This window comes from Megascapheus bottae, chromosome 6 (genome assembly GCF_031878675.1).
Source record: "Megascapheus bottae isolate mThoBot1 chromosome 6, mThoBot2.hap1, whole genome shotgun sequence".
In the NCBI taxonomy this organism is placed as follows: domain Eukaryota; kingdom Metazoa; phylum Chordata; class Mammalia; order Rodentia; family Geomyidae; genus Megascapheus; species Megascapheus bottae.
The window spans coordinates 26,217,304-26,244,324 of record NC_143514.1 but is presented as its reverse complement, the minus strand read 5'-3'; the positions used below and the strand labels follow the sequence as shown (position 1 = coordinate 26,244,324).

The following is a 27,021-nucleotide window of genomic DNA, read 5'->3' as shown; positions in this document are numbered from 1 at the left end:
TTTCATTAATGAATTTGTGCAATAAAAGCACTGCAAAAATACTCATAAAAATGTTAGCAAAAGATCTGTGCAAATATTTCTGACATAAGGCAAAGAAGGTCTCTGAATCCAAAGCTATTTTCCTGTTTAATCTAAAGGCTTTATTAACAACACAGTAAATTGAATATTAGAATATCAGTGGGTAGCTGATATTTAAACATGATTCCATTATCCCTTTGATTTGTATCATGTCAGTTTATAGGATTCTTAAATATATATTCTAGTAATATACAATATAGCAACCAAATTGCAATACTTCATATAGTGAAGCTAAGCAAACAATCTAAAGTCTAATGTATTATCTCATTAATTATACAAACTCATGTGTTGTTTGTAGAACAATAATATTAACCACAAATATTAGTTCTACTACTAATAATCTTTGACCTGAATCAAAATAAAGTATAAACACACATATATATAATTATAAATACTAGTACCCTTAGCAACTTTATTTTTAAAAGAACTTTATTAAAAAAAAGGTAAACCATAGTTCATATAAATAAAAATATATCTAGCATAATGCTTTGCAATTTTATTTTTTCTCTTTCCTTTGATGTCACAGTCAGTAGCTTATGAACACAAGATATTATTTTCAGTGTTTTAAAATATAGAATCACAGTAAAATGTATACTACTGGAAGATTCAGTTATAATTATGTCATAACTGTCACTATGAATTGTTTAACAAAAAGCCTTTTTTCATTGTTGTTTCATTTTTCTTTGTATATACTTGCTTTAGACAAATCCACACTAATGTAAAAAAATAAAAATAAAAATAAAAACTAAAAGCCAAGTATATCCTACAGTTGACCACTAGATGGTGCTTTCTCTTTGGCAAAAAAAAAAAGAAGAAAAAAAATTAGAGCAGGATTTCTAATATTCTATTACTGAGGAATTATCCAATGACATTTGCAAAGATTCTTGAATGAACAAATGGAATCACTGGTGAGGAAATACTCTTCACCAGAAATGCTTCAATGTCTTTGGCCTTCTTTCAGAATCAGGAGTTACGTATGGACTGTAAAGTGGATTTTAGAATCCTTTACCATTTTCAGATGTTCCACACAGGGTGGCACAAATCAGTGTTAAAAAAGAAGAGCACAATTCTGTGGCATTCAAGGTGTCACATTCAATTTTTCTTGACATTTTTCGTCATGCTCCAATCCAACCAAAGCTTTCTAATTTTTTAAGAAGTTCAATTTGATATTTCCTTAATAACTAAGAATGATAACTATTTAACACTATTTGTTTCTCACATGATAAAATAATCCTATCATTAAAACAGGAGTTTATGCTAAAAAGGTATTTTTGTATTGCTGATTATAAATGGGATTCTCACTGTTTGTGAATCATAATAAATATAAACTCTCTTATTTTATGAAGAATGTGGAAGTTGAAAAGGACAACTTTCCTGCCCAGGCACTGAATTTTCAGTTTTTAAAGGATAAGTAAATTCTTCTTGGCATTTAATATGCATCTAAACCTCACCTCTTCTATTAGAAGTTCTGATTCTGCGTCTGACTTTCCTGGAAACCGGATCTTCATGTCCTTGAGAACAAATAAGGTCTGACTCGTTAAATCATCTTCTTGCTCTTTCGTTTTCAGTTGTCGCAAAGTCTCACTCTTAAATTTGAAAGAATACAATTAGTTGGAAGGGGTTTAATTTCCTGGTGCCAGTACAATCTGAAAGATATTTCTAAGTAAAAATGGATGTACTTTACAATGAAACGAAAACAAAGAAGAAAATATTTTTTTGCACTGAAGAACTCTTTGCTCTAAATGGATTCAAACATTAGAGTTGTCATTTACATTGGTTGTATTTTTTCACTTGAAAGATGAATATGAAAATGGGAGTCTTTTAAAAAGGACTTCTTATCAGTCTCATTTTCAATGCGCATTTTAGGCAAGGTTGCATTTGGGGGAAAAAAGGTCAATCAATGTTACCAAATGAAACTCATTCGCTTATTTAATAACTAAATAATCCCTTGGTGTATGTAAAGGTATTTGATTGCAAAAATCAATACACTGATTTTTCAATTCTAAAATTCTGGAATTTATGCTGAACTGGGTCTATTATATACTAATTTAATAGGAAAGTACAAACAACTAAGAGACTTGAAAAATTTATAAGCATTTTCTAGCCTGTTATCATTTGGTCCATTTAGGTACAATTTTCCATGCAACAAATTCCACCAAATTACAGTTTATCTATAAAACCACACACTTACTCATATGATTTTCAACAGTATTATATCATACCGCATCGGCAAATGAAAATAATATTGTCAGTGCTGTTCCTTGAGTCTGAGATATGGTAAAGTTGCCCTTTTAAGACTCCATAATAAATTCCAGCCTAAGCAAGCTGAACAATTCATATTCCAGGAGCTTGAGTTGAACTACAGAAAGGATGGAGATCTTCCTCTTAGTGAATATCCTTTCACCAGAATTCTGGATCTGAGTTCCATGTCTTCTTAAGTCTTGAAAGAACAAAGAAGGACACTTACTGTCTGTGAGTTGGTAGAGATGGTGTCGTTACTGTGAGGCAGATGTCTTACATAGGAAGAAGCACGGTTTAAGGAGTGTGACCGAGATGCTGAAGTTGGCCGTGATATTGATACCACCTGTTGAGCAGAAAGGGGGCGAGTGTCCCCACTGGAAGATGAGTGAGTAGAGATGGACCGAGGGCAGCTGACTGAACGCCTCATGGTACCTAGTGATGAGGGTGAAGAGGGGACGTTTATTAGTCGTGTTAGTAGACATTTCCCCTCTCCTGGAGTGATAGGAACTAAAGCTTGGCCCAGGTGGCAGTTCAGTTGCAGTCAATGTCAAAGCACAGACATCACTGTGGAATTCATTCTTCAGTTTAAACAGTGAACCTGGTGCAGAACCCCTTTGGTATATGAAGAATGGCTATCATGGGAATAATAATATAAGCATTACTTTAATGTCATGATGTAAGATAATTACATTAGTGGAGCATTTTCTATAAGCCAGCCCTTATGCTAGGCACTACACTTTTTTCTTAATCCTCATGGAAACTTTCTGAAGAAGAGTCTTGGCCACCCAGCTCTGAGAAAGAACTTTCACAAGGTCACACAGTTTAATTGTGTCCACACTCAAGGTAACATCTTCACCGATCTAATTCCAGTAGGCTCCCTCTTCCACTGTCCTTGGGACTGGACTGGTGGTTTATTCGAATCTACATGCAGCAGGAGATTGTTTTGCAGCAAGATTCACAGGAAGGACAGGAAATGAATCGAGAGAGTGAGTGGCCCGGGTTAATATGTTATAGAATTTAGGGCCCATGAAGGGGGAGAAACTAAAACAACAACAAAAAAACATAATGCTGATTCTCCTGGACTTCAAATACATAATTGGTTATTAAAACAGTAGGTCTAGTCTTCTGATTTATAGAAGTAAATACAAAACTATAAATAAATACAGATTAAATTTCAGAAGCAAATGATTCAGGTAAAGAAAAAAATATGTTGAAGAATTGTTACCATGACAAATATCAAAGAAAGCTGTAAGGATAGCCTCTCCAATACATATAAAAACATTTAAGATAAGTAACCCTTTTAATAAATTATGAGTCCTAACTAAAATCATTCAGTCTTACCATTTTATCCTCACTTTGTAAAACTCTATTATTCTATATGTCATGTGTTCTATATTCTCTGGTTGGGGAGTATATATATCCATCTTCCTCAAATAATTTAATAAAACTCACATGTTGTCAGGTTGGATACCCAAATATTTCTCTTCATAAGCTGTTAAAGGAAATTTAAATCTTTATAAAAGCAATGGACAAGAAGCTGTGTAAAGGATATTTAGAAGAAATGATAGAGGTAATACTGAAGATAAAGATAACACTAGTCATTTAGATCCAGATGGTATAAAGAAGTACACTCAATACACTCATTCAATCTATAGATGTTTAATTTGAAATAAAAGCTTAGTTTCCATGATTCCTTCCAAACCTGTGACTTACCTCAAGCCATCTTTCGACAGTGCATTGCATCCAGAGAAGGGTTGTATGAAGGAAATACCACTGGTCAGGCCATCTTGTTCTTGTTTGTTTTTACAAAGAACCACTTTTTTTTTTCATATGTACGAAGGTCAGCCCTCTGCTATGAAAATACCCACTAATTATGTGCCAACCACACTGCAGTCCAAATTCCCCTGAGTGCTGCAGGTGGTGGTTTAGATGGTTATAATTTGACCATAGTGCAAAGCAAGGGCCCTTTCCCTTAAGTCCTCACAGATTCCCATTTTATAAGCTTCATTTATTGAGAATTCTGACAGAAAAACTAGTCTGATGGGTTAAACGAGCATTATTTCTATCTAAAAGTGTTTTATACCATTTTTATGTGAGTACTTCATACCAAACTAAAGTACACCCTTTTGAAACTGTAATGAGCTTGGAGAAATGGAAGAGACTGACAGAAGGGTGGCACAGATCAAGAGAGGGTGTACTCATAAACTGATATGCTAAATTGAAACTCCCCTGTTGGACTATCTAAAGATAATAAAGCTTTTAAAAGAAACTATAATAAGTTAGAATTTCTCATATTAGCTATCTACAAAAACATGTATTGAAACAATCCAGATTTCACCTTGGTTGCCAGCATCAAGGAAAATTTGTAACTATGATTTAAGTGTGAGAATAAAAGAAAATGTAAAACAAAATGAAGCCCTTGTTATAATTCCTAATGAAAAGAAACTATAAATAGGAAAATGATATCTAATTTAATTAGACTAGCTTTTAAATGAACACTCATATTTTAAGAAAAACATTTTAAATTCTGTATCCTATTTACTATATTATCATCTGATCTCAATTTGTTAACCTATTTTCCTGAGAACAAAGAAAATCTCATGGCTACAAAAACTCTTGCAATTTTTTTCTACTTTTTCCATAACCTTCATCAGTTCATTCCATTAAAGGATAGTCATCTTAATTAATAGGAGAGTTTTTCAAAAAACAAATACTAGAAAAATTGTGGGCAGGAAAATGTCAGTCTTCATAATAGAAAAAAAGAATAACACTTAACCAGAGACTCACTGACAGTCCTTAGGAACCCCTAGCAGGGAATAAAAGGGGCCACAAACTCTGGAACAGGTGTTCAGTAAGCAAATAAATAAAATGGAACACAAATACATTATTTCCTTTCCAAATACACAAATTCTTACAAAGAGAAATAGGAGGAGCACATATTTTTATGGAATAAAATTAGAAGGAAAAGGAAGGCCATTGCTTGACATCTTTGCCCATTAGTTCTGCATTCCTCATGTGTTTTGCCATAAGCATGGAAGGCCAGTAATAAAATGTACACATTCTCAAGAAAGCTAACATAGCAGACCATTGCTGGAGATCAACAAAGGCTTATGATTACGTTTACTGCCTTATTGAACTGGCTTTTTTAGTGGAACCCTAAGACGCTCAGCACTACATAAAGAGTAATAATGAAAAACAATCATACTATCAGACACAGGAGTTAGGAAAAGTCATCAATGTAAATCTGCATGAGGAGTTTCCCAAGTGAATGCAGGCAAAGCCTATTCCATTGGACATTTGGAAATGAAAGAAGTATCACCGGTAAAGTAATGGACTTTTGGGGTTATAAAAACAGAGGGAAATATAAAAAGAAATAATGAAGATAGGAAACAACCAGAAGCAGGAAGAGAATATGGAAAAGATGACTTCCAAAGCCCAAACTTAAGAGTTACCCGTGATGAAAATGGGAGCAAAACCACTTCAACTACTTTATCATTGTGTGGGTCAGAGGTAGATTCGAATCAAATGTGTAGAAAGATGGACATATTTTACAAAAGAAAATAGGTGGTAGTGTTATACAAAGTGAGAGTCAGAGCCATAGAAAGAAGGAATGGATTGAGACAGTGACCTAAAAGACCAGCAGATGAGTCAAATGCCCACATTTTTTTTAAAAAGTCCATGTTAATAGCCTAGCACTTACTAGAAAAGTGGAAAAGGGAGAAGGATGTATCTTTCATTACCCTCTTACATTTTCAATTTGCAATACCAGAAGGGGATTAAAGAATAAGCCCAGGTCTGGTTAGGGAAGGACATAGGGTTTCCTTACACACGACAACAAGGGTTCAATTTGGCACAAGGTGTTTTTACTGAATTCAAGAATTTCATTTCATGTATCAATTAATTAGAAGAGATTGACTTACTGGATTGTTGAATTAATCTGCAGTGGTTAGAGAGCTTAAAACTGTATGAAACTTGATTTTCTCTTTTCTTCTCTTGATATTCTTCTTGTTCATTCTCTTCTGATTCTGAAGAGCTGTTGCTGCTGTTGTAGCTGCTGTCACTGCTATAGTACTTCTGTCTTTTCATTATCTCAGCGCTCTCTGGCATGGAACACAAGGGCTAAAAGAGAAGCATGTGTTATTTTGTTACGATTCAAAAAAAATTCTATCACCATGAAGAGTTACTATTTTTAATTTCTCCCTTCTGCTTGCTGATTTTCACTGAAGGCTGAGAATCCCCACAACACACTAGTCTAGTAAGAGCTTCTCAGCCACAGCATCTACTAATTCTAATGGTTCCAAAGAATATATTTTCTTAAATAATATAACTAGATCATAAGGAACAAAATACTGCTTTTCTACATGATTATAATGAAGAACCAGAGCATCCATAAGCAAATAGTAACAAAGTTAAGGAGGAATATACTAAATATGAAAATCACAAGCCTGACCAGCTTTTCTTCATTTCACATGGAGACTACCTATTCACTCAGTAAATGTGAAGGTGGAGAAGAGACAAGATGGACAGAGAGAATAAGAAAGCAACAGCCACCAACGCCATGATAAATAAGATGGCATCTTAAAACACAATCTATGGGCCTGTCTACTTAGGTCACATGCAACACACAGGCATTCCTCATATGACTAGTTCACTGTGGATATTAATTGATAATGAGAATTGAACTCATTTTTGATACTGGGAATTGAACTCAGTGGCATACACATGCTAATTAGATGGTCACTAAGCTGTATACTGATCCCCTGGGGTGGGTGTTTATAAAAATAAAATTTGTAGCTAATTATCTGCTTTCCAAATTGTTTGTGAACAAATCTTTTCTTTTTGAAAGATTACTAACTTTGACACGTAAAGTCTGGGCAGAATGGACTAACACTGTTCTTCACTACCAATGCTTTCATGTTAAACTGATACAAGAGAAAAAACAGTGTGGCCTGATTCCTTGAAGGATAGACACCACACTGAAGTGCACATCTTCAGTGATTCATGCTTCAGAGTATTATATTCCAATCTATCTGCTAGAATCAGTTTCCCAGCTGATGTTTCCATACATGCCAGTTGAACAAAGAGACAAGGAGATGAGATTGCCTCACTCCAGAAAGTGAAAGCAGGACAGTTTTTTATACCAGACACTTTAAGATGATTTGTTACACACACCACATGCTTTAATTCCTGGTGAGAGAAGTTCCTGCAGTTGTATACTAAAGGTTTGTCTTCTGTTAAATCAAACAAAATTGTTTTGATGTTAGCATACACCATGGTGAAAACCTCTGGATCCCATGGGATTTCACTGATAGAAGGTATATTCCCCCATGGTAAGGACAAGGGATGAAAGATAAAGAACAAAATAAGATTTCAAGAAGTGCCTAGAATACATAGCAAGTCCAACCATGATCATCTTAAAGGTACAGCCTTTGCAAAGGATGAAATAAAACCAAAGCTGGAAAGGCATTGAATACACTGCAGTACCAGCTTGTGTTTAAACATGTTTGCCTTTTGATGAGCTACTATTTAGGGAGCATAACAATGTTCAAAGAGATATGCATAAAAACTTTTATCAGTAACACCATCACCAAGCATTTTGACAGAGGCTCTAAAAAGAAGGATGTTTCTTTTTTCTTCTTTTTTTCTTTTAATGAGTCATGGGACTTGAACTCTGGGCCGGGGCATTGACCCTTAGCTCTTCGGCTGAAGGCTACCACCCTACCCCTGAGCCTTAGCCCCACTTTCCATTTTCTAGTGACTAATTGGAGATAAGAGTTTCATGTTCTTTAGTGCATGGGCTAGCTTTGAACTGTGATCCTCAGATTTCAGCTCCTGAGTAGCTAGGATGACAGGTGTGAGCCACCATGCCCGACGCGGATGTTTCTTTAGGAGGTTAGCATAGTCAGAAGAAATGACAGCACAATCAGCCTTACTAAGAGTGTCTTCCTTCCATAAGCAAATAACTTTAAGATGTCTAAAAGAGCTTGACATATGTAATGAGCTGTTCAGCCTTGGAAAGAAGCTCCTGGAATTGACTGCTGAACCTTTGGGGACTCTTCATTGGGGCTATTTTGACAAAGAAATTAGAAGTCCCAGCACTGCCCTCACCATACCATGCAATTGGAAACTGATACTAACTTCTGGGATAAAACATGTTACTCATTTTAATGGCCAATTTAGTTATAAAAATTTGTTATGTATAAAATGTGAGAGATACGTACATAATAAAAACACATAAGTACCTACCACAGGTCAAAAAAAATAATTTTCTCTGAAGACCTTATAAGTTGCTTAAGTTATTCTAGTATCAAAGCACATTTATGTTGTTTAATGTCAAAATAATAAACTGTAATTGAACCATTCTGAAATTTAATTTTAAAAGCTAAAATTTATTTTTAGCTAAAATTGAATTGTGTCTCCAAGTAATTAGTAAAATGTTTTCCAAAGCATGAGCCAAGATATATAAATACACTTGCACATCCATGCTCATTGCAGCTCTATTCACAATAGCCAAGTTGTATAAACAGCCCAGATGCTCTAAAATAGATGAATTGATCCAAAAACTGTTGTGACTACACAATGGAATTTTACACAGCCATTAGAAAGAATAATATCATGTCATTTGCTGGGAAATAGATAGACTCAGAACAAATCATGTTAAGTGAAATAAGGCAAGCTCTGAGTGACAAATGTTTCTCTCACATGTGAAAGCTAGATCTAAAATACACTGGGACATGATAAATGATACAGGTCTCTAGGCATCCACACACAGAGAGACCAAAAGAGAACACTCTCTTAGGAGAGGAACACAAAGACACAATGTCTATGTGCATCTGATTCTACAGAACAATATACATCTAAATGAACTCCAGGAATGTAAACTGGGCAGCTTTCAATCACTTTCAGTACTGCTAGATCTAATGACAGGAACTATCCAAGTCACATCATTTCAATCAATATATTGCTAACTCTACTACTGGCCTAGAATGAAAAGGTTTGTTATCCACACTGTGAACGTGGCCCTCCCTCAGGATGTTCTCTGTTGGACAACAAGTGCTTTATATACAAAAAAAAAAAAGTAAGATGTCCAGGGGAACTTGCATTTGCTATTCTGCCATGAACAGTGTCACCAGGTATCCCATATTGGATTTGCCAAATTGCATTCTTTAATGTGTAAAGCTTAGAACTCCCTCAATATTTCACAAAATGAAGACATGACTCATGAGCATGTTCACTTTTTTGTGTGTGTGCCAGTCCTGGGGCCTGAACTCAGGGCCTGTGTACTACCCTTGGGATTTTGCAAGGCTAGGTCTCTACCTTTTGAGCCACAGGACCACTTCCAGCTTTTTTTCTGTGGATGTGGTACCAAGGAATCAAACTCAGTGTTTTATGCATAGTAGGCAAGCACTCTACCTGGCCTGAGCATATACACTGTTGCAAAGACCCAGAATGTATTTTTTCCAAAGGAATTATCAATTAGATAGTATAGACATCAATGCCTGACACCAAGGGTCTCCTAGACCCTCCAATAACCTTCCATTTGAGTCACACTCAATATAAATCCTTGTTTCTATACCTCTCAATGGAACCTCTCCAAGTCTTTGCCTTTAGTGTACCTCTACTCCAAATGCCACTCCCCACTATTAAATGTGTACAGAATACCTGTGTTTTCAAAGATCCAGTTTTAATGCCCATGGCTTTATGAACTCATTCACTGTAGCATCTCCCATTTTAATAGCTGCAGCACTTTACTTCCTTTATTTCAGGGCTCGCCACATGATTTCTGGATTTCAGGCTTATCTATCTATGTACTCCTCTACTAGGGATGTGGAATTATAGATATTCAGTAAATGTAACTGATGGATTTTGAGAGCTTGTTCATATGAACACAACCTCATATAGCCTCTGACAAATAACTACTTGTAAACTCACAACTTCTCAATTCAAATGTGTTTATGGGAGAAAGATTTAAGTCTAATGGAATCACAAAGAAAAGCTTCACAGACAGCGTTAGATTAGCTTCAAAGAGTTAGAGTTAGCTTCAAAGGTAGAGTTAGATTAGGAAGAGGCTAGCAATCAACAAAGTAAGAAATCAAGTACTGGTTTTTTTTTTCTGGAGCCAGGCATTTCAGAGGCAAGAAAAAGCATTAGGATGTCAGGCATGATGGCTCATGACTATAATCCTAGCTACTCAGGAGGCTGAGATCTGAGGATCCTGATTAAAAGACAGCCAGGGCACTTACCTCCAATTAACCACTAGAAAACTGCAAATGGTGCTTTGGTCAAGGGATAGGGTGGTAGCCTTGAGCTGTAGAGCTCAGGGACAATGCCCAGACCCAGGAGTAGAGTTCAAGTCCCAGGAACAAAAAAAAAAAAAAAAGCATGAGGGCCAGACATATCAAAAGATGGCCTAAAGACGTGGAGATGATTGCATAAAATAGAAATGTAAAATAGAAAGAATGAGGTGAAAAAGTGTCCAATTTTTCTCATTTCCTTCTTCACTAATGAGGACTTTAACACATATCAGAAGAGCACATAGATATCATTATCCCAGAGCAGATACAAGTGAAGCAAATACCTTCTTGGTTTTTGCACACATAACAAGCTCTTAATTATTTTTCCGAGGTGAACAACACTTTTTCCCTATTTAACCAACCCACTACCAAAGATACTTGACACAGAGATTTAAGTGATTATATTAGTTGTATATTCCTCTCAGAATAACCCATAAGCCTATCAGTACTTTTAAGGAAGGGACTAAAAACTGAAGGATACTAAGGACACAAAATTTCTCCTGAGTACCAGACAATGTCCATGCTGCACATATGATCCCTTCAGTTCCCTAGAAGTAGCATGACTCTCATAAGGACAATATAAAGAGAAAACCAAGCGTAGTTAGTAGTCTGGACCGTGATACTAAGGAAAGAAGTCATACTGCACCTTTGGTCCTCGAGGCTTAATTGCTCTTCCTGTCAACTTTTCATCATCAATTTCGCATTGTTCCAGAAGATCCAAAATATCTTCCTCCTTCAAGAAATATATTAATTAAGACTGTATGGCTAAAAGATTCCAAATTCATGAATACCCATGAAATATTGTACAGATATTCCTAACACTACTTTGTGAGGATAGCTCCGATAAAAGAATATAAATAAGCCAGGAGCGGTGGCTCACCCCTGCAATCCTAGCTACTCAGGAGGCTGAGATCTGAGGATCACATTCAAAGCCAGCCTGGCCAGGAAAGTCTGTGAGACTCTTATCTCCAATTAATGACAGAAAAAGCCAGAAGTAGCACTGTGGCTCAAGTGGTAAAGTGCTAGCCTTGAGCACAAAGAGGCTCAAGGATAGCACCCAGGCCCAGGAAAGAAAGAAAGAAAGAGAGAGAGAGAGAGAGAGAGAGAGAGAGAGAGAGAGAGAGAGAGAGAGAGAGAGAGGGAGGGAGGGAGGGAGGGAGGGAGGGAGGGAGGGAGGGAGGGAGGGAGGGAGGGAAGGAAGGAAGGAAGGAAGGAAGGAAGGAAGGAAGGAAGGAAGGAAGGAAGGAAGGAAGGGGAGGAAGGAAGGAAGGAAGGAAGGAAGGAAGGAAGGAAGGAAGGAAGGAAGGAAGGAAGGAAGGAAGGAAGGAAGGGGAGGAAGGAAGGAAGGAAGGAAGGAAGGAAGGGGAGGAAGGAAGGAAGAAAGGAGAGGAAGGAAGGAAGGAAGGAAGGAAGGAAGGAAGGAAGGAAGGAAGGAAGGAAGGAAGGAAGGAAAAAAGAGAGAGAAAAAGAAAGAAAAAGAGAGAGGGGGGGGAGGGAGGAAGGGAGAGAGGGTGAGAGAGAGAGAGAGAGAGAGAGAGAGAGAGAGAGAGAGAGAGAGAGAGAGAGAGAGAGAGTGAGAGAGACGGAGGGAGGGAAAGAGAGAGAAATAATACCCAGTTCAGATTTGTAATCCTAGCTACTCAGGAGACTGAGATCCAGGGATCATGGTTCAAGCAGGAAAAGTCTCCAAAACTCTTATCTCCAAAAAAGCAGCAAAAAGGCTAGAAGTGGAGTTATGGCTAAATTGGCAGAGAGCTAGCCTTGAGCAAAAAGAAAAAAAAGCTCAAAAACAGTGTCAGACCATGAATTCATGCCCCAGGACCTGTGCAAATAAATAAACGAATGAATGAATGATCACACAAATTCTCTTAAAACTTCTACTAAAATCTGACAGTATAAATAACACATTATTGAAACACATTGTGCATTACTGATTTAAAACAAATTTATCCTGTTGATCCAATATACTACATAAACTTTAGAATATTATACATTAATGTTATCTTATTGAACTTCAAAATTTTCTGATGTTCTAATTTTCTAGACTAAAATCTCATTATCCACTCCAATACTAAATAATGCAAAATATTAAAACTCACCCTGAAATTGACAGCCTACATGGCTCATTTAGGAACTATCTAATGTTAGAAACTAGTAATCAGGAACCACTTAATGAAACTCTTTATACACTGTAATTACTGAATGAATAATTTCACACATTCATGAAACAGTCTTCCTTCTATAGCCATCAATGGTAGAACAAACACAAACTCTGATGGCACCCTCTTCTACCATCAATCTGACATCAGAGCCAGTGGCTCATGCCTGTAATCCTAACTACTCAGAAGGCTGAAGGATCTGAGGATCAAGATTCCAAACCAGCCTGGGGCACAAAGTTCATGAGGCTCTTATATCTACAAGTAACCACCACAAAACCAGATGTGGCACTGTGGCTCAAAGTGGTAAAGCACTAGTCTTGAGCTGAAGAGTTCAGAGACAGTGCCCAGGCCCAGAGTTCAAGCTCCAGGACTGACAAAAAAAATGAAAAATAAATAAATAAATAAATAAATAAATAGGCCAGGAGTCTGGTCTAGTGGTAGAGTACTTGCCTAGCATGCACCTTGAAGACCTGAGTTTGATTCCTCGGTAACACATACATAGAAAAGCTGGGAGTGGTGCTGTGGTTCAAGTAGTAGAGCTCTATCCTTGAGAAAGCCCAAGAACAGAGGGCAGGCCCTTTGTTTAGTCCCCAGGACCAGCAATAAATAAATACTCCAAGGGATGTTGAGCAAATCAGAGCAATAATTGTACTGAAAGAGCCATAATCACTGCTTCACTGTTATTCTTATTTACATTTTTACTCTTATTTACATTTTTGTAATTTATACCCCAACATGCCCTTTAAAAGGGAGATTGAAAGAAATTAGAATCTTGTTGCACAGAAGTTCATGAAACAGGTTTTTCTCGTGTCAATCTGGGAAGTTTAACTATTAAAATAGCAAAATTGCTGGGAACTGAAGGTTTACCCTGTAATCCTAGATACTCAGAAAGCTGAGATCTGAGAATCACAATCTGAAATTAACCCTGGCAGCAAAGTCCATGAGATTCTCATCTCCAATTAGCGACCAAAAAAAAAAAAAAAGGAAGAAGAAGAAGAAGAAAAGCCAGAAGTGGAGCTATGGCTCATGTGGTAGAGCACCAGCCTTGAGCAAAACAGCTAAGGGACAGAGCTTTTAAGTAGTTCTGTTTCTATTTAGATAAATGACAACAGACAATATTTTCATCCTAACAACTAGAAAAAAACAGATAAACAATCACATATTTTAAAACAGAAGGCTATAGATGAAAGTAAAAGAATGTTATTACAGAAAGGGAGCACATTCTTCCCAAGTGAGCAGAGATGAGTAACCACTTCTACTTTGGATTCCTTTGTCAAGTCTAGACGGAGGTAGGCAGAGATCAGGTCTACCATAGGCAAAGAAATTCTGTGGGGTTAGAGAATCCTCTTGAAATGTACCCTTTTGGAACCCTGAAATATTATATTAAGAGATTTGGCTACTCTGTTATCATACCATAGAAAGAAAAATACACTCAGCTTTGAGGTGATAAGAGTTATGCCATATTGGCATTCTAGTCCCAGTAGAGAACAAGGACCTCTTACAGTTCATACATGACTAATTCCAAGCAAAACCAGTGGAAGACTCAAGCAACTGTGGCCAGCCAAGACACAATGAAGTGGCTTGTTATGGTGTACCAGAGAGACCTTTCATTAAAGTAAGGAAATAAAAGAAAGGAAGAGAGAAGGGAGAGGGCATTTAATCACTACTTGCTCTCATATGCCAGCCAATATGCCAGGCATTTAATTACCACTTGCTCTCATATGCCAATATGCCAGGAATGAAGAACAGAATGCTTCACAATATTTGTAATAATGTAAATGTAAGAGTCACAAGCCATTAGGTTAACTCACTGGATTTCTCTACCGTGTTGTTACCAGGAAGCTTCTTGGCTCACCATTTTTCTGATTAGATATCTTATTTAGAAAGTCATTTGATTCCTTATAAAATCTTACCGATTCTTCCAATGAAAATCTGAAGGCCTTTTTTATATGTAATATTAGGGTGGGTTTGTTTTTGAAGACATACTATTTGGCTTTTTTTCTAATCTTTTTAGTTTCTTACCTTCATCCTTTTCAAAGGATTATTTAGTTCTCGCTGGAATGAAGCTGCTCTCCCTGAAAGGAAGGTCTGAAAGGCAACAGCTAACAAATTTTCATACTTTTCAAGTAATGTTTTATCTTCAGGAGGATAAATCCGTCTACAACAAAATCAGATAAATCCATTTGTTTACAAGACAAGAATCCAGTGTATGTCCCATAAAACTAAAAAGAGTGAGAGAAGGGGTAGTTAGAGGAAGGATGGTAGAGAAAGGAAAGGTTAAAAACATGACATTGACCAAGGCATATTGTACTGATAGACTTCCATATAAATGGAATTCCTTTGTAAAAATACTTAAAGATAATTTAAGATTTTTAAAGACTAAATAAATAAAACTATCAAGAGGGACTGGGAACATATCAATGTGCTTGCCTAGCATGACCAAAGCCCTGGGTTTGAGTCCTCAGTACCACAGATGCAGAAAAAGCCAGAAGTGGTGCCATGGCTCAAATGGCAGACTGCTAGCTTTGCACAAAAGTCCCTAAGGACAGTGCTCAGACCCTGAGTTCAAGTACCAGGACTGGCAAAAACAAAAACAAACAAAAAACCTGACAACAAATGAGGAGGGGGAGGGAGAGAAGCTTTCATAGCTAAGTAGTTAAGATCAGCTGCTTATATAACCACTACACTCTACTTTGTGCGAGTTCTATTGCTAGATGCTAAAAAGCAAGATAAACAGCCAAGAGAAATTCATCAATTTTTAATTATTACATAACAATGTTATCTTGAAGGCATTGTTAAACAAAGTAGTTCCAAAAGATCCAGTATGTTTGGCTGTAAAAGAGTGATGGAAACCAACTAGTATTAGTGATAAGAGAAAAGGGGTAAGCTCTATTCTGCTGTCCTTATTGAAGTACCCAAGCAGATAGGCTTCAGTTAGTGTTATTGTAGCGGTAGGGTAAAATGAATGTGCTCTTCTCACTGCTTTGTAGGAGTTAAAGGCAAGAAAGTAGTTTTGTCTTCAATCGCCTTTCCAAATCCTGCCAAGGCAATGTTAAAGCTTGAGGAGAAACAACCTCTCCTAAGTTACAAGGAGCTTAGAGATCCCCTTTTGATTTCATCAAGGGTATTACTATGAACTTTTCCAATCTGACAGATTCTGTAACACTGGCTACTGTTTCTAGCAAGCTCTTTCACATATTTCTCTTATTTTCCTAGTCCCCGAGTATTTGAATTTAAAACAAAGTACAGCAATCACCACACATTGGCAGAAAGGGTATTGTTACTAAATTGTTACTTTCTTAAAATACCACATCACCAATTATTGTCACAGAAGAACAGTAGATTAAAGAGACCAAGAAACACCCCCAGAATCTAGCTGGAAGGAACTCTCTCAAGTCAGACCCTGCTGATCAATTTTTATTTCTTGAAAGATCTTAACCAGGAAGCTCTCTTTCCAGATGAAGGAAAAGTGCTCAAAATCGTTTTAAAATGAAAGAACAGTTTCTAAAAGGTTAAAAAAATACTGAATGATTTCTCTGACCCTCCATTTGTTCCATCTCTATAAAAATAGAAGCATAGTTACCTATAATTCCCCATGTGTCGGTTTTCATGTTCCTCTCGGGAAACCTGCTTTCGTACTTGAGCAAGTCTCTCTTTCTAGAAATGAAGACATTTTATAGATTCAAAGTGACAATTCACATACATCAAAATGTGCGTACTTTGTTTATATGTTCACATCAAGCTGGGGCATAGTCCAGTGGAAGAGCACTTGCCTAACACATGAGGCCCTAATTTTGATTCCCAGTACTGCACACATATGTGTGCAAAGCACACACCAAACCAACCAAACCATCAAAGAAATGCAGTGTTCATACCAACTCTTCTCTCCGCCTCTCCAACTGGTGTCTCTGATACTCCCAATCTGAAGAACCAGGTAAAGGCTTCCTTGCTGAGTTCTGACCATAGAGTCTCTTTTGAGCCTCTGCTTTTTGTTTGGCCAAGTTTCTCCTTTTATCACTGGTCCTAACATATGAAAGACAATTCCACATTTTAGAGTTCAGAAAACCTCTGGTCTTTTGAAACTTTGTATCTCTATGAGAAGAACTAGAAGAAGAAGCATAGTGAAAGTTGAAATCAAAAGTTATAAAATTTATATATTAATCCAGTCAGGTATCAAACAAGAGGCTCTGTAGAGTAAGCAGAAGTTTCAAAGATACCAAGATATATTGGGAACCTTGGTCTTGAAGAATCAGACAGGCCTAATTTTGTAGTCTATCCTGAAAACTTAGTTGTGTTGTAATCTTAGACAGGTCAATTAAACGCTGAATGTGTATCATCTATTCAATGCTAACAAAAATGCTATTTCCCACCTAGAGGTCTTATAAAGATCAATTTAGGTAATTAAGAAATGTGTTTCTTTTATCGTTCTTCAACAAATCCACTTATCGATAAGCACTCTCATTTATATTGACAACTTGGAGTATATTTTCAGTTAGGAAAGCCATTGTTGGCTTTTTTTTAATTTAAAAGACATGTTTCTCTCTTCCCTTCCATGTAACTGGAACAGTAATTATGAGGTCCTCCATAACTTTCTGTGTCACACTCTTACAAGCCTCCATGAGACACCTATCAGGAACAGGGTAGAACCCTGAAGAAATCCAATTCTGCCCTCAGCTCTGAGGCTTGAACTTCCCACTTTCTATTATCATTACCTAGAGTGGTCCAGATATGGATGTAATTCAAAGTGAAGCACATAAGAAGTACGAATGACCAGCTTCCACAGCAGAAAAATATAAAAGGTCATATGGAAAATATTAAGCTAAGACCCTAGACAATCAAAGAATCAGTTTGACTCAATCTATAGATTACATTCAAAACTCCAACTTATAAGCATGCTAGGAAACAACCATTTTCTGACATGATGTCATTGAAGCTACAGTGGTAGAATAGGACATAGAAGCAGGAAAGAAGCTAATAATTAGCCAAGAAGACACACAAGATCTTAAATTTAGAGAGAAGAATAAAATGATACCATAAATCTGAAAATATACAGCTGATTGCACTAAAGGAAAGTGAAAGACAACTCCTAGATTTCTAGCATGGTCCCTCATGCAAGGATGATTTTGGCGGTAACAACGCAAAAGAAATACAAAAAACAAGTTTAAGATGCTAGAGAGATGAGATTTTTGTTTATCTGGGGGTATTAGCTTTAAAAGTATACAGTCTTCAGTGCCAAGAGAGTGGCCTAGTGGTAGAGTGCTTGCCTAGCGTGCACAAAGCCCTAGGCTTGATCCCTCAGTACCACATATACAGAAAAAGCCAGAAGTGATACTGTGGCTCAAGTGGTAGAGCACTAGCCTTGAGAAAGCTCAAGGATAATGTCCAGGACCTGAGGTCAAGCCTCAGAACTGGCCAATGAACAAAAATACAGTCTTTTTTAAAATGCTATAAATATATACAGGATAGATTTCACCTCTGTGAAGTGGGGTATGTGATATCATGAGCAATAAAAAGCCAAGAAGCCAATAGCCCAGCAAGAGGAACAAATTGAACATGAATTTAATTCAGCTTTGATTATGCGAAATTTAAGGGCCATCAGGACACTCTTTCATTCATTGTTTAATTTACTGTCTTGCCCAACGTAAGTTCATTGGGGTATTTTATAGCACCTACAGAACCAAAAACATCCAGTTATGCATGGTTAGCAGAAAACTGGCAATACAAGACTATAGCCTCAGCGTGGGTCAAAACTAGCAAGGGCTACCCCATTTAATCTATACCTCAATAATATAGTTGTGCAGAATACACAATCCATCAACATACCCATAAATGATGTAACACACACACACACACACACACACACACACACACACACACACACACGCTGAATGAAACTAGCATGCAAGAAAAGAGAGCTGAGGCAAGAACCCAACACAAAAAAGTAATACAAGGAAGGAATTGGGAGGAAAATAAACCAGAGGCATTCTTAAAGTGAAGTGAACTCCCACTAGTGTCAGAGGAAGCCAGAAAATGAATATTTAAGGCCAGCCTATTATTAAACACATCAAGCTTGTCTCCCATGTATTAGTTCTAAATATGTAATAATTTATTTCATTTTAATTTGATCTGATTAATGTGTATTTAAGACATAAGGGATTCATGGTACTGTGATTTTCTTCTAGACTCTATTATAATGATTACAATAGAATAGAAATAGGAACAGGACTCTTCTTACCAACTCAGGAACACTAACACAACAGAAAACGGATCAACTAATTGTCCTACATACGAACACTTTCATACTTGGTTATCTCTAAAGCTTTCAAGGCTAATGTTTGAAAAATAATTCTAAATCAGAGCAAGGCACCAATGGCTATTCCCAGGTATGTGGGATGCTGAGATGTGGATGATTTCAGTTTGAGTCCAGTCCATACAGAAAAGCTCACAAGACACCTCCTCAAGTCAGAAGAGGGCCCTGTTCTGTGTGTGTTATCTGGGCTACAATAGGAGACTTAGGATAGGCAGATCACAAAAGCTATGAAGTGAGTAAGCAACTCTCTGAAGAATAACCAGAAAAAACAAAAGTATAGGGCATCGCTTAATAGCAGCTCAGCCTAACCAGCAAGTATGGGTACACTCAGACAGTAAGTACCATGACCACCAAAAATTTTAAAAAGAAAAATTTTCTGAATTTGAACTCACATTATCTTCTATCATTCCAAGGCAAAGGGATCTATTTTGATCTCCACCAGCTGAGCCTCTGTGTTCATAGCAGCCAGGACTAATTATTCTGAGCAACCATACACTTTTCTCAAATCATACACCTAAGCAGATGTTTGCAAATGGACTTTGGCTCTCTGACTTTGCAGCCATATAAGTGAAGTGCTGTGCTCAGGTATGTGGAGGACTCCAAAACATACACTCTAACTTCAAAGAACTTCGGTTACATAGAAAAGGCAGGTCTGCCCAGAGCATAAGAGAGCAATCCAAGTGGTAAGCCATATATAAATAGACTATAATTCTTTCTAAAGTTCAAGAAAAGGAAAGATTACATTGGGTTCAAAGGAAGATTTCATAATGGAGAGCTGGTATGTATGCAGTAAGGGAAGGGTTTCTGGAAAGGCCACAGAATAAACCATCAGTAAAAATAAATAGCCAACGTATGTGAAAAAAACAATAAGATAACAAGCCAAACTAAAAGAGTGTTGAAGAATAAAGGAAAGAAGATAGAAGAGCCGTGGTTAAGTTATATTATGGAAGGATTTTAGACCAAACACTGGCAATAAAACATAAAACTGAAAAAACATACTGAAAAAGCAACAGTAATTCCAAGCCATCTGACTAAAATAAACACAGAAAAGATTTATGGACTCACAGAAAACAATCCTCCAACATTAAAAGGACCCATATGAGAATCCATGCTATATTTTTTTGAAACTACAAAAATTTCTCTAGTGTTCTCAGTTTCTATTTATGATGCTACTATATATGTTTAGCACAGATCCAGCCACAGAGAAACTCAAAATACATGCTCCACAGCCTTCCATCTGGTGGAAGACAAGATATGCCCACAATCTAACCTAACCAGCAATTGCTTTTGCTGAACCCTCAATGGAGCAACACTGAGAAGGACTCAGAGATGAACTTCACATTTCCCTGATTTGGTGTTGGAAATTCCAACATATGTCATATATATGTTTATGTAAATATATATTGTGTATGAATGTATATAGTATACATATGTATACCATATGCACTACAGCATATAAAGGAATCAGAATGTTCTATATATAATAAACTATATTATATACGTATATATAAATATTCTCCAAAAGGAACAAAAATATCCATAGGTAAATTCTGAATTGGTATCATCATTTATTAAGCTGAAAGACATGCAAATTAACCCCAAGAAAACCTAAACTGCAATGAAGCTGCATAGCCTATTGCTTAAATTATCCAAAATATTCAATGCATTTGTGAATAAACTAAATTCGTTTCCTTCTTTTCCACTCATTTCTTTTATAACTTAATTAAAGGTAGAATTTCAACAAAAGGAGAAACCATATTGAACATGCTACACCTGTTTATGTGTCCATCCATTTTTTTAAAATACTTTTCCACGTAAAGCTACTTCTCTTTCCAGACCTGCTAAATGCTTGGGGCTATCTTACATAGGAAAGTTGTTCACAAGCATCCCATTACTCTTCTAGACTTCCTGAATGATAATTAGAATGAACTGAAATAAGAAAACCCCAGGCTTACATGCCCTTAGGAGTCCTTTAATCCAATACTAAATTGCATTCACTTATCTTGTTGGTGGTTTGAATTCAGGGCCTTGCAATTACTAGGCAGGTACTCTGCTATAGTGGCAGGCCACCAGCTCTGCTGTGTACTAGTTATTTTTGAAATAGGGTCTCCCTTCCTGACAAGGCAATTCACTCATTTTATACTTTTGGTACAGGTACATCACGCTGTTTAGCTGCTTCTGTTGAAGAGACTCCCACAAACGTTTTTGCTTGTGCTGGCCTTAAACCATGACCTTCCCCATCTCATCCTCCACATGGCTAGGATTACTAGCATGAACCAAACCATTCCAATGACAGACAACATACCATTTCACAGAGCAAGGCAGCAAACTTTATTTTTTTTAACATCTCATTATTTAGTCCAAACTAACCTCAAACTTTTGATCCTCCTGACTCAGCCTTTGGAATGCTGGGATTCAAAACATGTACAACCATCCTGGACTCCATTCATTTAAACTTCTGCTTAATTCTTTTACAATGAGATAAAAGCATTCTATTTGAAAATTCACAGAGGTGGTGGACTGCAGCTGGCACACCATCGCACCACAAGCACTTCTTTCACATGGTGCTTCTATCTCTGCCTGTGGATTTCAGTGAGAAAGCTCATCCTTGCTCAACAACTAAGGTGCTTCCCTTTGTTTCTACAGTAGCATGGCATAATGGGAAGGCCTAAGAAGGAACGAGTAAGAATGTCATGTTTGAGCTTTCCTTACTTCCTGAAGGATCCTCAGTACTCTATCTTCTTATTGTAAAATAAAAAGGCAAGCTAGAAAAATCGAAGATATTCTTCAATTCACCTTCATACTTCATGATACATAATTACATGGCCCACAGGTACTTTGTAGGGGAAAGGTGGGAAAAATAGTGTACTGTAAGAAGGGAAAAGATTAAAAAGAAAAAAAAACGATGTGGGTTTAGCTAGGCACTAGTGGAAAACACCTACAATACTAGCCACTCAGGAGGCTGAGATCTGAGGATTGCAGTTTGAAGCCAGCCTAGACAGGAAAGTCCAGAGACTCTTATGTCCAATTAACCACCAAAATAACCAGCAGTGTAGCTGCGGCTCAAATGGTTCAGCACTAGCCTTGAGCAAAATAAATGAATGAATAAATACTTAGAGACAGCATCCAGGCCCCCTGAATTCAAACCTTAGGAAATCCTAGGACTATCCCACACACAAACCAAATATATGTGTTTAAAGGCATTATATTACAATGGCTAATTTTCATATGCAAATGTTTTATGCCAAATGAAGCTATGAGATCCAAACACCGGAGGTAGTACATATGGTACCTGATGTTCAGTAGTTTCAGTGCATTGAGCAACACTCCCCTCTTGACATCGTAGTCTATTTTCTGATCAGTTCCAAAGCTTGGGGCTCTGTTAATCTGAAATTTATGAAATGCACCATGAGATTGGACTAGTCCAGGGGTAGAAGGTCAATAAGTATTGAACACATGTTAGTTAATCTCCTGTCAATAGAAGAGCTCTAAGATAAAGGTCAACATTTTACAGGATGGATGGCCCATTATCACAGCTTTATCCCTTCTGCCATCACCCTAGGCCAAGTGATTATAGAGAACTATAAGCACCAACCTCTATATCATCTGCCTGCTGCTGAGAATCCTCATTCAGACAGCATTACCAGGTCATTCTCTTTTAACCCTCAGTCTTGTGTAATCTAAGTGTCAGCTTAGGAGAGTTAATAGTGACTTATCGTGACTAACAGTTGAGAGGAGAGTAATAAAGATATGAAGTGTAGACATGCATCTATTAAGTACATTGAAATCTCACACCCTCTTCACTGCTTCTCATCTTCCTGATGAACTCATCTGTGGCTGCCTAGGAAAGTAAACTTCACTTCTTTCTACCTGTTTCAAACAACAATTTCTCAATTTTCATTTCCAAAAGCACTGACTACATAAACTTCAATAACATTTCCTACTGGTATAAGGACTAGTAGGATTAAATAAACTCAATGTGACTGTCCTACAATCTGGCCTCACCCATTTCCAGAAATTCATCAAGATGAAAAAAATAATGGGAAATATCTTAAAATCCTTTACATAATAGCCTAGTACTTTAACTACTCAAGGGTTGGAGTATATTACTTTTGTTTTTGTTCCTGCTGAATTTTAGCAATGTTGTAGTAGGGATTAACTGACTTAGCAGGTGGTTAAGAAAATTGCTTAATTAAATCAGTTGTTTACTGGTGCACAATGCTCCACAGCTCAGTTCCTTGACCAACACTCCACCCCTTAGTCTGTCTCAATGAAAGCAAGTGCTACCAGTGGTAATGACACAAATCCGTCACCCTGGAGGCAAAACAACCCATTGTGTGAATTCCACAACTGGTTCTGGAGATATACCACAATGCACTTATATACTGTCCGGTATTACCATATGTCTCAGTACAAAGGCGGTACAGGTTAGCAACAAAACAACATCAATGAAGAGTAGACAGGAAGAACATAGAAAAAGAATCTTACGTAATACCAGTACCAAGTGGGTTCCTTAATCATCTGGTGAAAAGTATTCCAGGTATTTTCTACTCATACATGTTTACATGATTTATGTCATGTTCTATAGGCATCACTTACAATCCAGGGTTTTGGGTTTTTTTTTTATCTTAACACTTACCATGAAACTATATGGTCATGTGATTGTGTTCCCTGTAATGGATGCGCAGCCGCTATTCCAGAGGCCCATCCGCTTGGATGCTCACTTACTTCCCTGTTGGCATCTAATTGAAGGTAATGGAATTATTCCTGTTTGTATGATGTGCTCTCAAAGAGTAAAAAATGCTTCAGCATTACTTTACCATTCCATTCGTTATCCCAGATCAGTGTGAGAAACAGAGTTTAGGGTTCTGTTACTTTGAAGTGCTAAGCATTTCCTATCACAAGTTCGGAGAAAGGGTAAAGTAATAAATATGCTTCATATGAAAAAGCTAAAAATTCAAATCTCTGGAATTTATAAGACAGTCACCAATAGTTCTGGTGCCTGATGTATAAACAATGTAGACAGCTGGGTGCTGGTGGTTCATACATGTAATCCTAGCTACACAAGAGACTGCGATATGAGGAGATCATGGTGCAAAAGCCAGTCCAGGCAGGATAGCCTTTGGGATTCTAATTTCCAATTAACCACCAAGGAAGCTAGAAGTTGATCAGTGAAGCTATGGCTCAAAGTGGTAGAGTACTAGCCTTGAGCACAAAAATCTCAGGAATAGTGTCCAGATCCTGAGTTCAAGCCCTCCTCCTTCCATCAGCACAAAATAAAGAAGTTAAATTAGTAAATACTCCTATTAACATCTCCACACTGGTTTATTATCAGAACAAGTAGTTTCATGTGCAAACCAAAGCATCTGCAGTAGTCTGTTTTCCCCTCTGCCCAGCAGCAATCCTCTGACATTCATCCGGGTTTCTCCCAGTCCTCAATCTGTGTCCCACCTTCCAAAGCCTTCAGAACTCAGCTCCAGTATTCTTGCAAGGACATTGTTAAAGCTTCAGTCCACAGTTACACAAAGAGATGAAGCACTTTATTGTTGATCCCATGTCCCTAATTATAACTATTTCTATTTTAGAAAAAAACACCTGAGTATTTGACCTGATTCTTCTTATATCTCCATGCCTAGCACAATGACTAGTGAGTAACTTTTAAACTTAGGAGTATGTAGAGCCCTGAGAGCATAGTCATATGCAACAACATTTTTCATTTGAAAAATTGTATTTTATGCTTGCAAATATCCTCAGCTTTTCTATTACTAAAATTCACTTGGAATTATTCTAATTTGGTACAAGTTGGCAGGTGGGATGGTGCACACGTGTAAATCCTGGCACATTCAAGACAGGCAGGAGGATCAGCATGATTTCCGGGCCAGACTTGCTACATGACCAAGCCAGGTTCAAAAAAATAAAAAAAAAGAAAAGATTTCTCCCATTCTCAGAAGTACCTTCTATTTTAGTCCACTTGGTGGCGCCAAAAGGTTTTTAATGATGCATATCAGTGCTACTACAATTTCTGCTGGAAGCAAAATGCAAAGCAAGATCTAAAAATGGTTCATTTAACTTGTTCGATATACTAAATGTTCATTATGCACAGGTTTTGATGACTGCAGAGTTTTTAATGAGTCTGTGGAAATGATGGAGAGGATAAGAGATAGAAGAAACAGAATACTTTGAGCCTTTTAAAAACATTAAGCAATTCAACCAGTCAGTTCAGCTTTGGTGAGGCAAATGTTTTTTGTTTTTTTAAGAAAACTAAAATATTTATGAAGCCATTATCCTTCTAGTCATTTCAGCTTCTCCTGAGGCACAAGCCTTCATCTCTCTTCCCAATCAGGATGAAGGACAAATAGCTGAGGCTGGAAGAAAACACAGCTAAGGGCAGAAAAGACTACTATGGACAAAGCAGTTCATCTAAAGAGGAAAACTACAGGCCTTAAGAAGATGAAGGTACCATAGATCACAGCAAAGTTCTTCTGTACCTAGCGGATGTGGAAGCAAAAGATAAGCCAACCTACTCAGTTGTCATACTTACAAGAATAAGGATAGACAAAAATAAGAACAGCCAGCAGGGTACTCTGTTTCCTTCGGAAATGTAAAAGACATTATTTTCTCATAGATGAGTAAATGAGCACACATGTGCACACATATGCCTGCACATACACTCTTTAGCCTGCAAATTAGAAGTATTCCTTCCTAAAATGTATATATACATACACAACAGAGAGAATTTATCTTATCCTGATCTCACCTATTATTCATTCAACTCGCCTATACAAAATTAAGCATTACAGATACAACTTCCAACTTCAAAATCACTAACCAATCACCAATTTAAAATGAAAGCCAATTGCTACTACATCTTGTATAGCAATAATTTTCTTTAAAAGCAATGAATTCTGGGCTGGCTACTGGTGTCTCATGTCTATAATCCTATCTACTCAATAGTTGGAGATACGATCATCACAGATTGAAGCCAACCAGGACAGAAGGTGCATGAGACTCTTATGTCCAATAAAGCACTCCAAAAATTCTGGAAATGGTTCTGTGACAGAGCGCTAGCCTTGAGCAAAAATGATCAGGGACAGGTCCTAAGTTCAAGCACCAGGACTGGCAAAAAGGAAGGAAAGAATGAAAAAGAAAGAAGGAAGGAAAGAAGGAAGGAAGGAAGGAAGGAAGGAAGGAAGGAAGGAAGGAAGGAAGGAATCTTGCAAACACTGTTTAGATACGTGATATTTTGTGCTAATTGTCTATAAATACAGCATTTTATTGAGCGCAATAACAGTCATTCTACAACCCCAGATCAGGAAGTTTAAAGCAGATTTCTTTATGGAGTATGGCTAAACAAGAGAACTTTTAAGTCTCTCAATGGGTAATAGAAATATGACCAACAGGAAACAAAAGTCCTACACTGAGCTAATTCTTTTCTCCTTCATATTAATTTTTATTTTCTAAATGCTTTTATGTGATCTATAACCAAAGAAAAATGCTGACAACTGAGCTGTCCACTGATAATGAGGAAACCTAAAGGCAGAACAGACTAGACATGGGAGAGGGCTGAGCATGCACTGAGTCCTTCAAGACAATCTATGCCACGTGAGGTACTGAGTACTGGAAACTGACTAATGAACCAATTGGAGCCCTTTCCCCCTGGAAGTATCAAAGGAGAGGGAAGAATCCTGAATCCCAGGCCCTGGCAGGCAGGAAAAATAATATCTAGAGCTCATCGAGTAGGAGAAGTCATAAGGATAAGAGAACAAAGCAAGAAGTCAACAACTCAGTAAAAGCAGATTCATGCTTATACTCTATCTCTGGGCTGGAAAGTCACTCAAAGATAATATTGGAAAAGGAATATCAATCATCTTTAACTTCCCTGATCTAAAACATGGAGCACCCCAGATCATGGCTTCGAGAGAGTGGCCAGATAATGCTA

At 37.2% G+C, this 27,021-nt stretch overlaps 1 protein-coding gene across 9 annotated transcripts in view; it reads right to left on the bottom strand.

Moving 5' to 3' along the window:
• Positions 1 to 27,021, bottom strand: part of Ttll7 (tubulin tyrosine ligase like 7) — a 122,442-nt gene that overhangs the window by 32,762 nt on the left and 62,659 nt on the right. For all 9 annotated transcript variants that reach the window (XR_016535925.1, XR_016535926.1, XR_016535927.1 and 6 more), the window contains 8 exons: positions 22,375 to 22,469; positions 16,648 to 16,795; positions 16,356 to 16,429; positions 14,795 to 14,930; positions 11,260 to 11,346; positions 6,240 to 6,438; positions 2,546 to 2,751; positions 1,530 to 1,664 (listed from right to left, as the gene is read on the bottom strand). Coding sequence is in view for 6 of the 9 variants with exons in the window: in XM_090334534.1 (XP_090190660.1) it covers positions 1,530 to 1,664; positions 2,546 to 2,751; positions 6,240 to 6,438; positions 11,260 to 11,346; positions 14,795 to 14,930; positions 16,356 to 16,429; positions 16,648 to 16,795; positions 22,375 to 22,469 (1,080 nt within the window). In the remaining 3 variants the exon portion in view is untranslated. The remainder of the gene's footprint in view (positions 1 to 1,529; positions 1,665 to 2,545; positions 2,752 to 6,239; positions 6,439 to 11,259; positions 11,347 to 14,794; positions 14,931 to 16,355; positions 16,430 to 16,647; positions 16,796 to 22,374; positions 22,470 to 27,021) is intronic.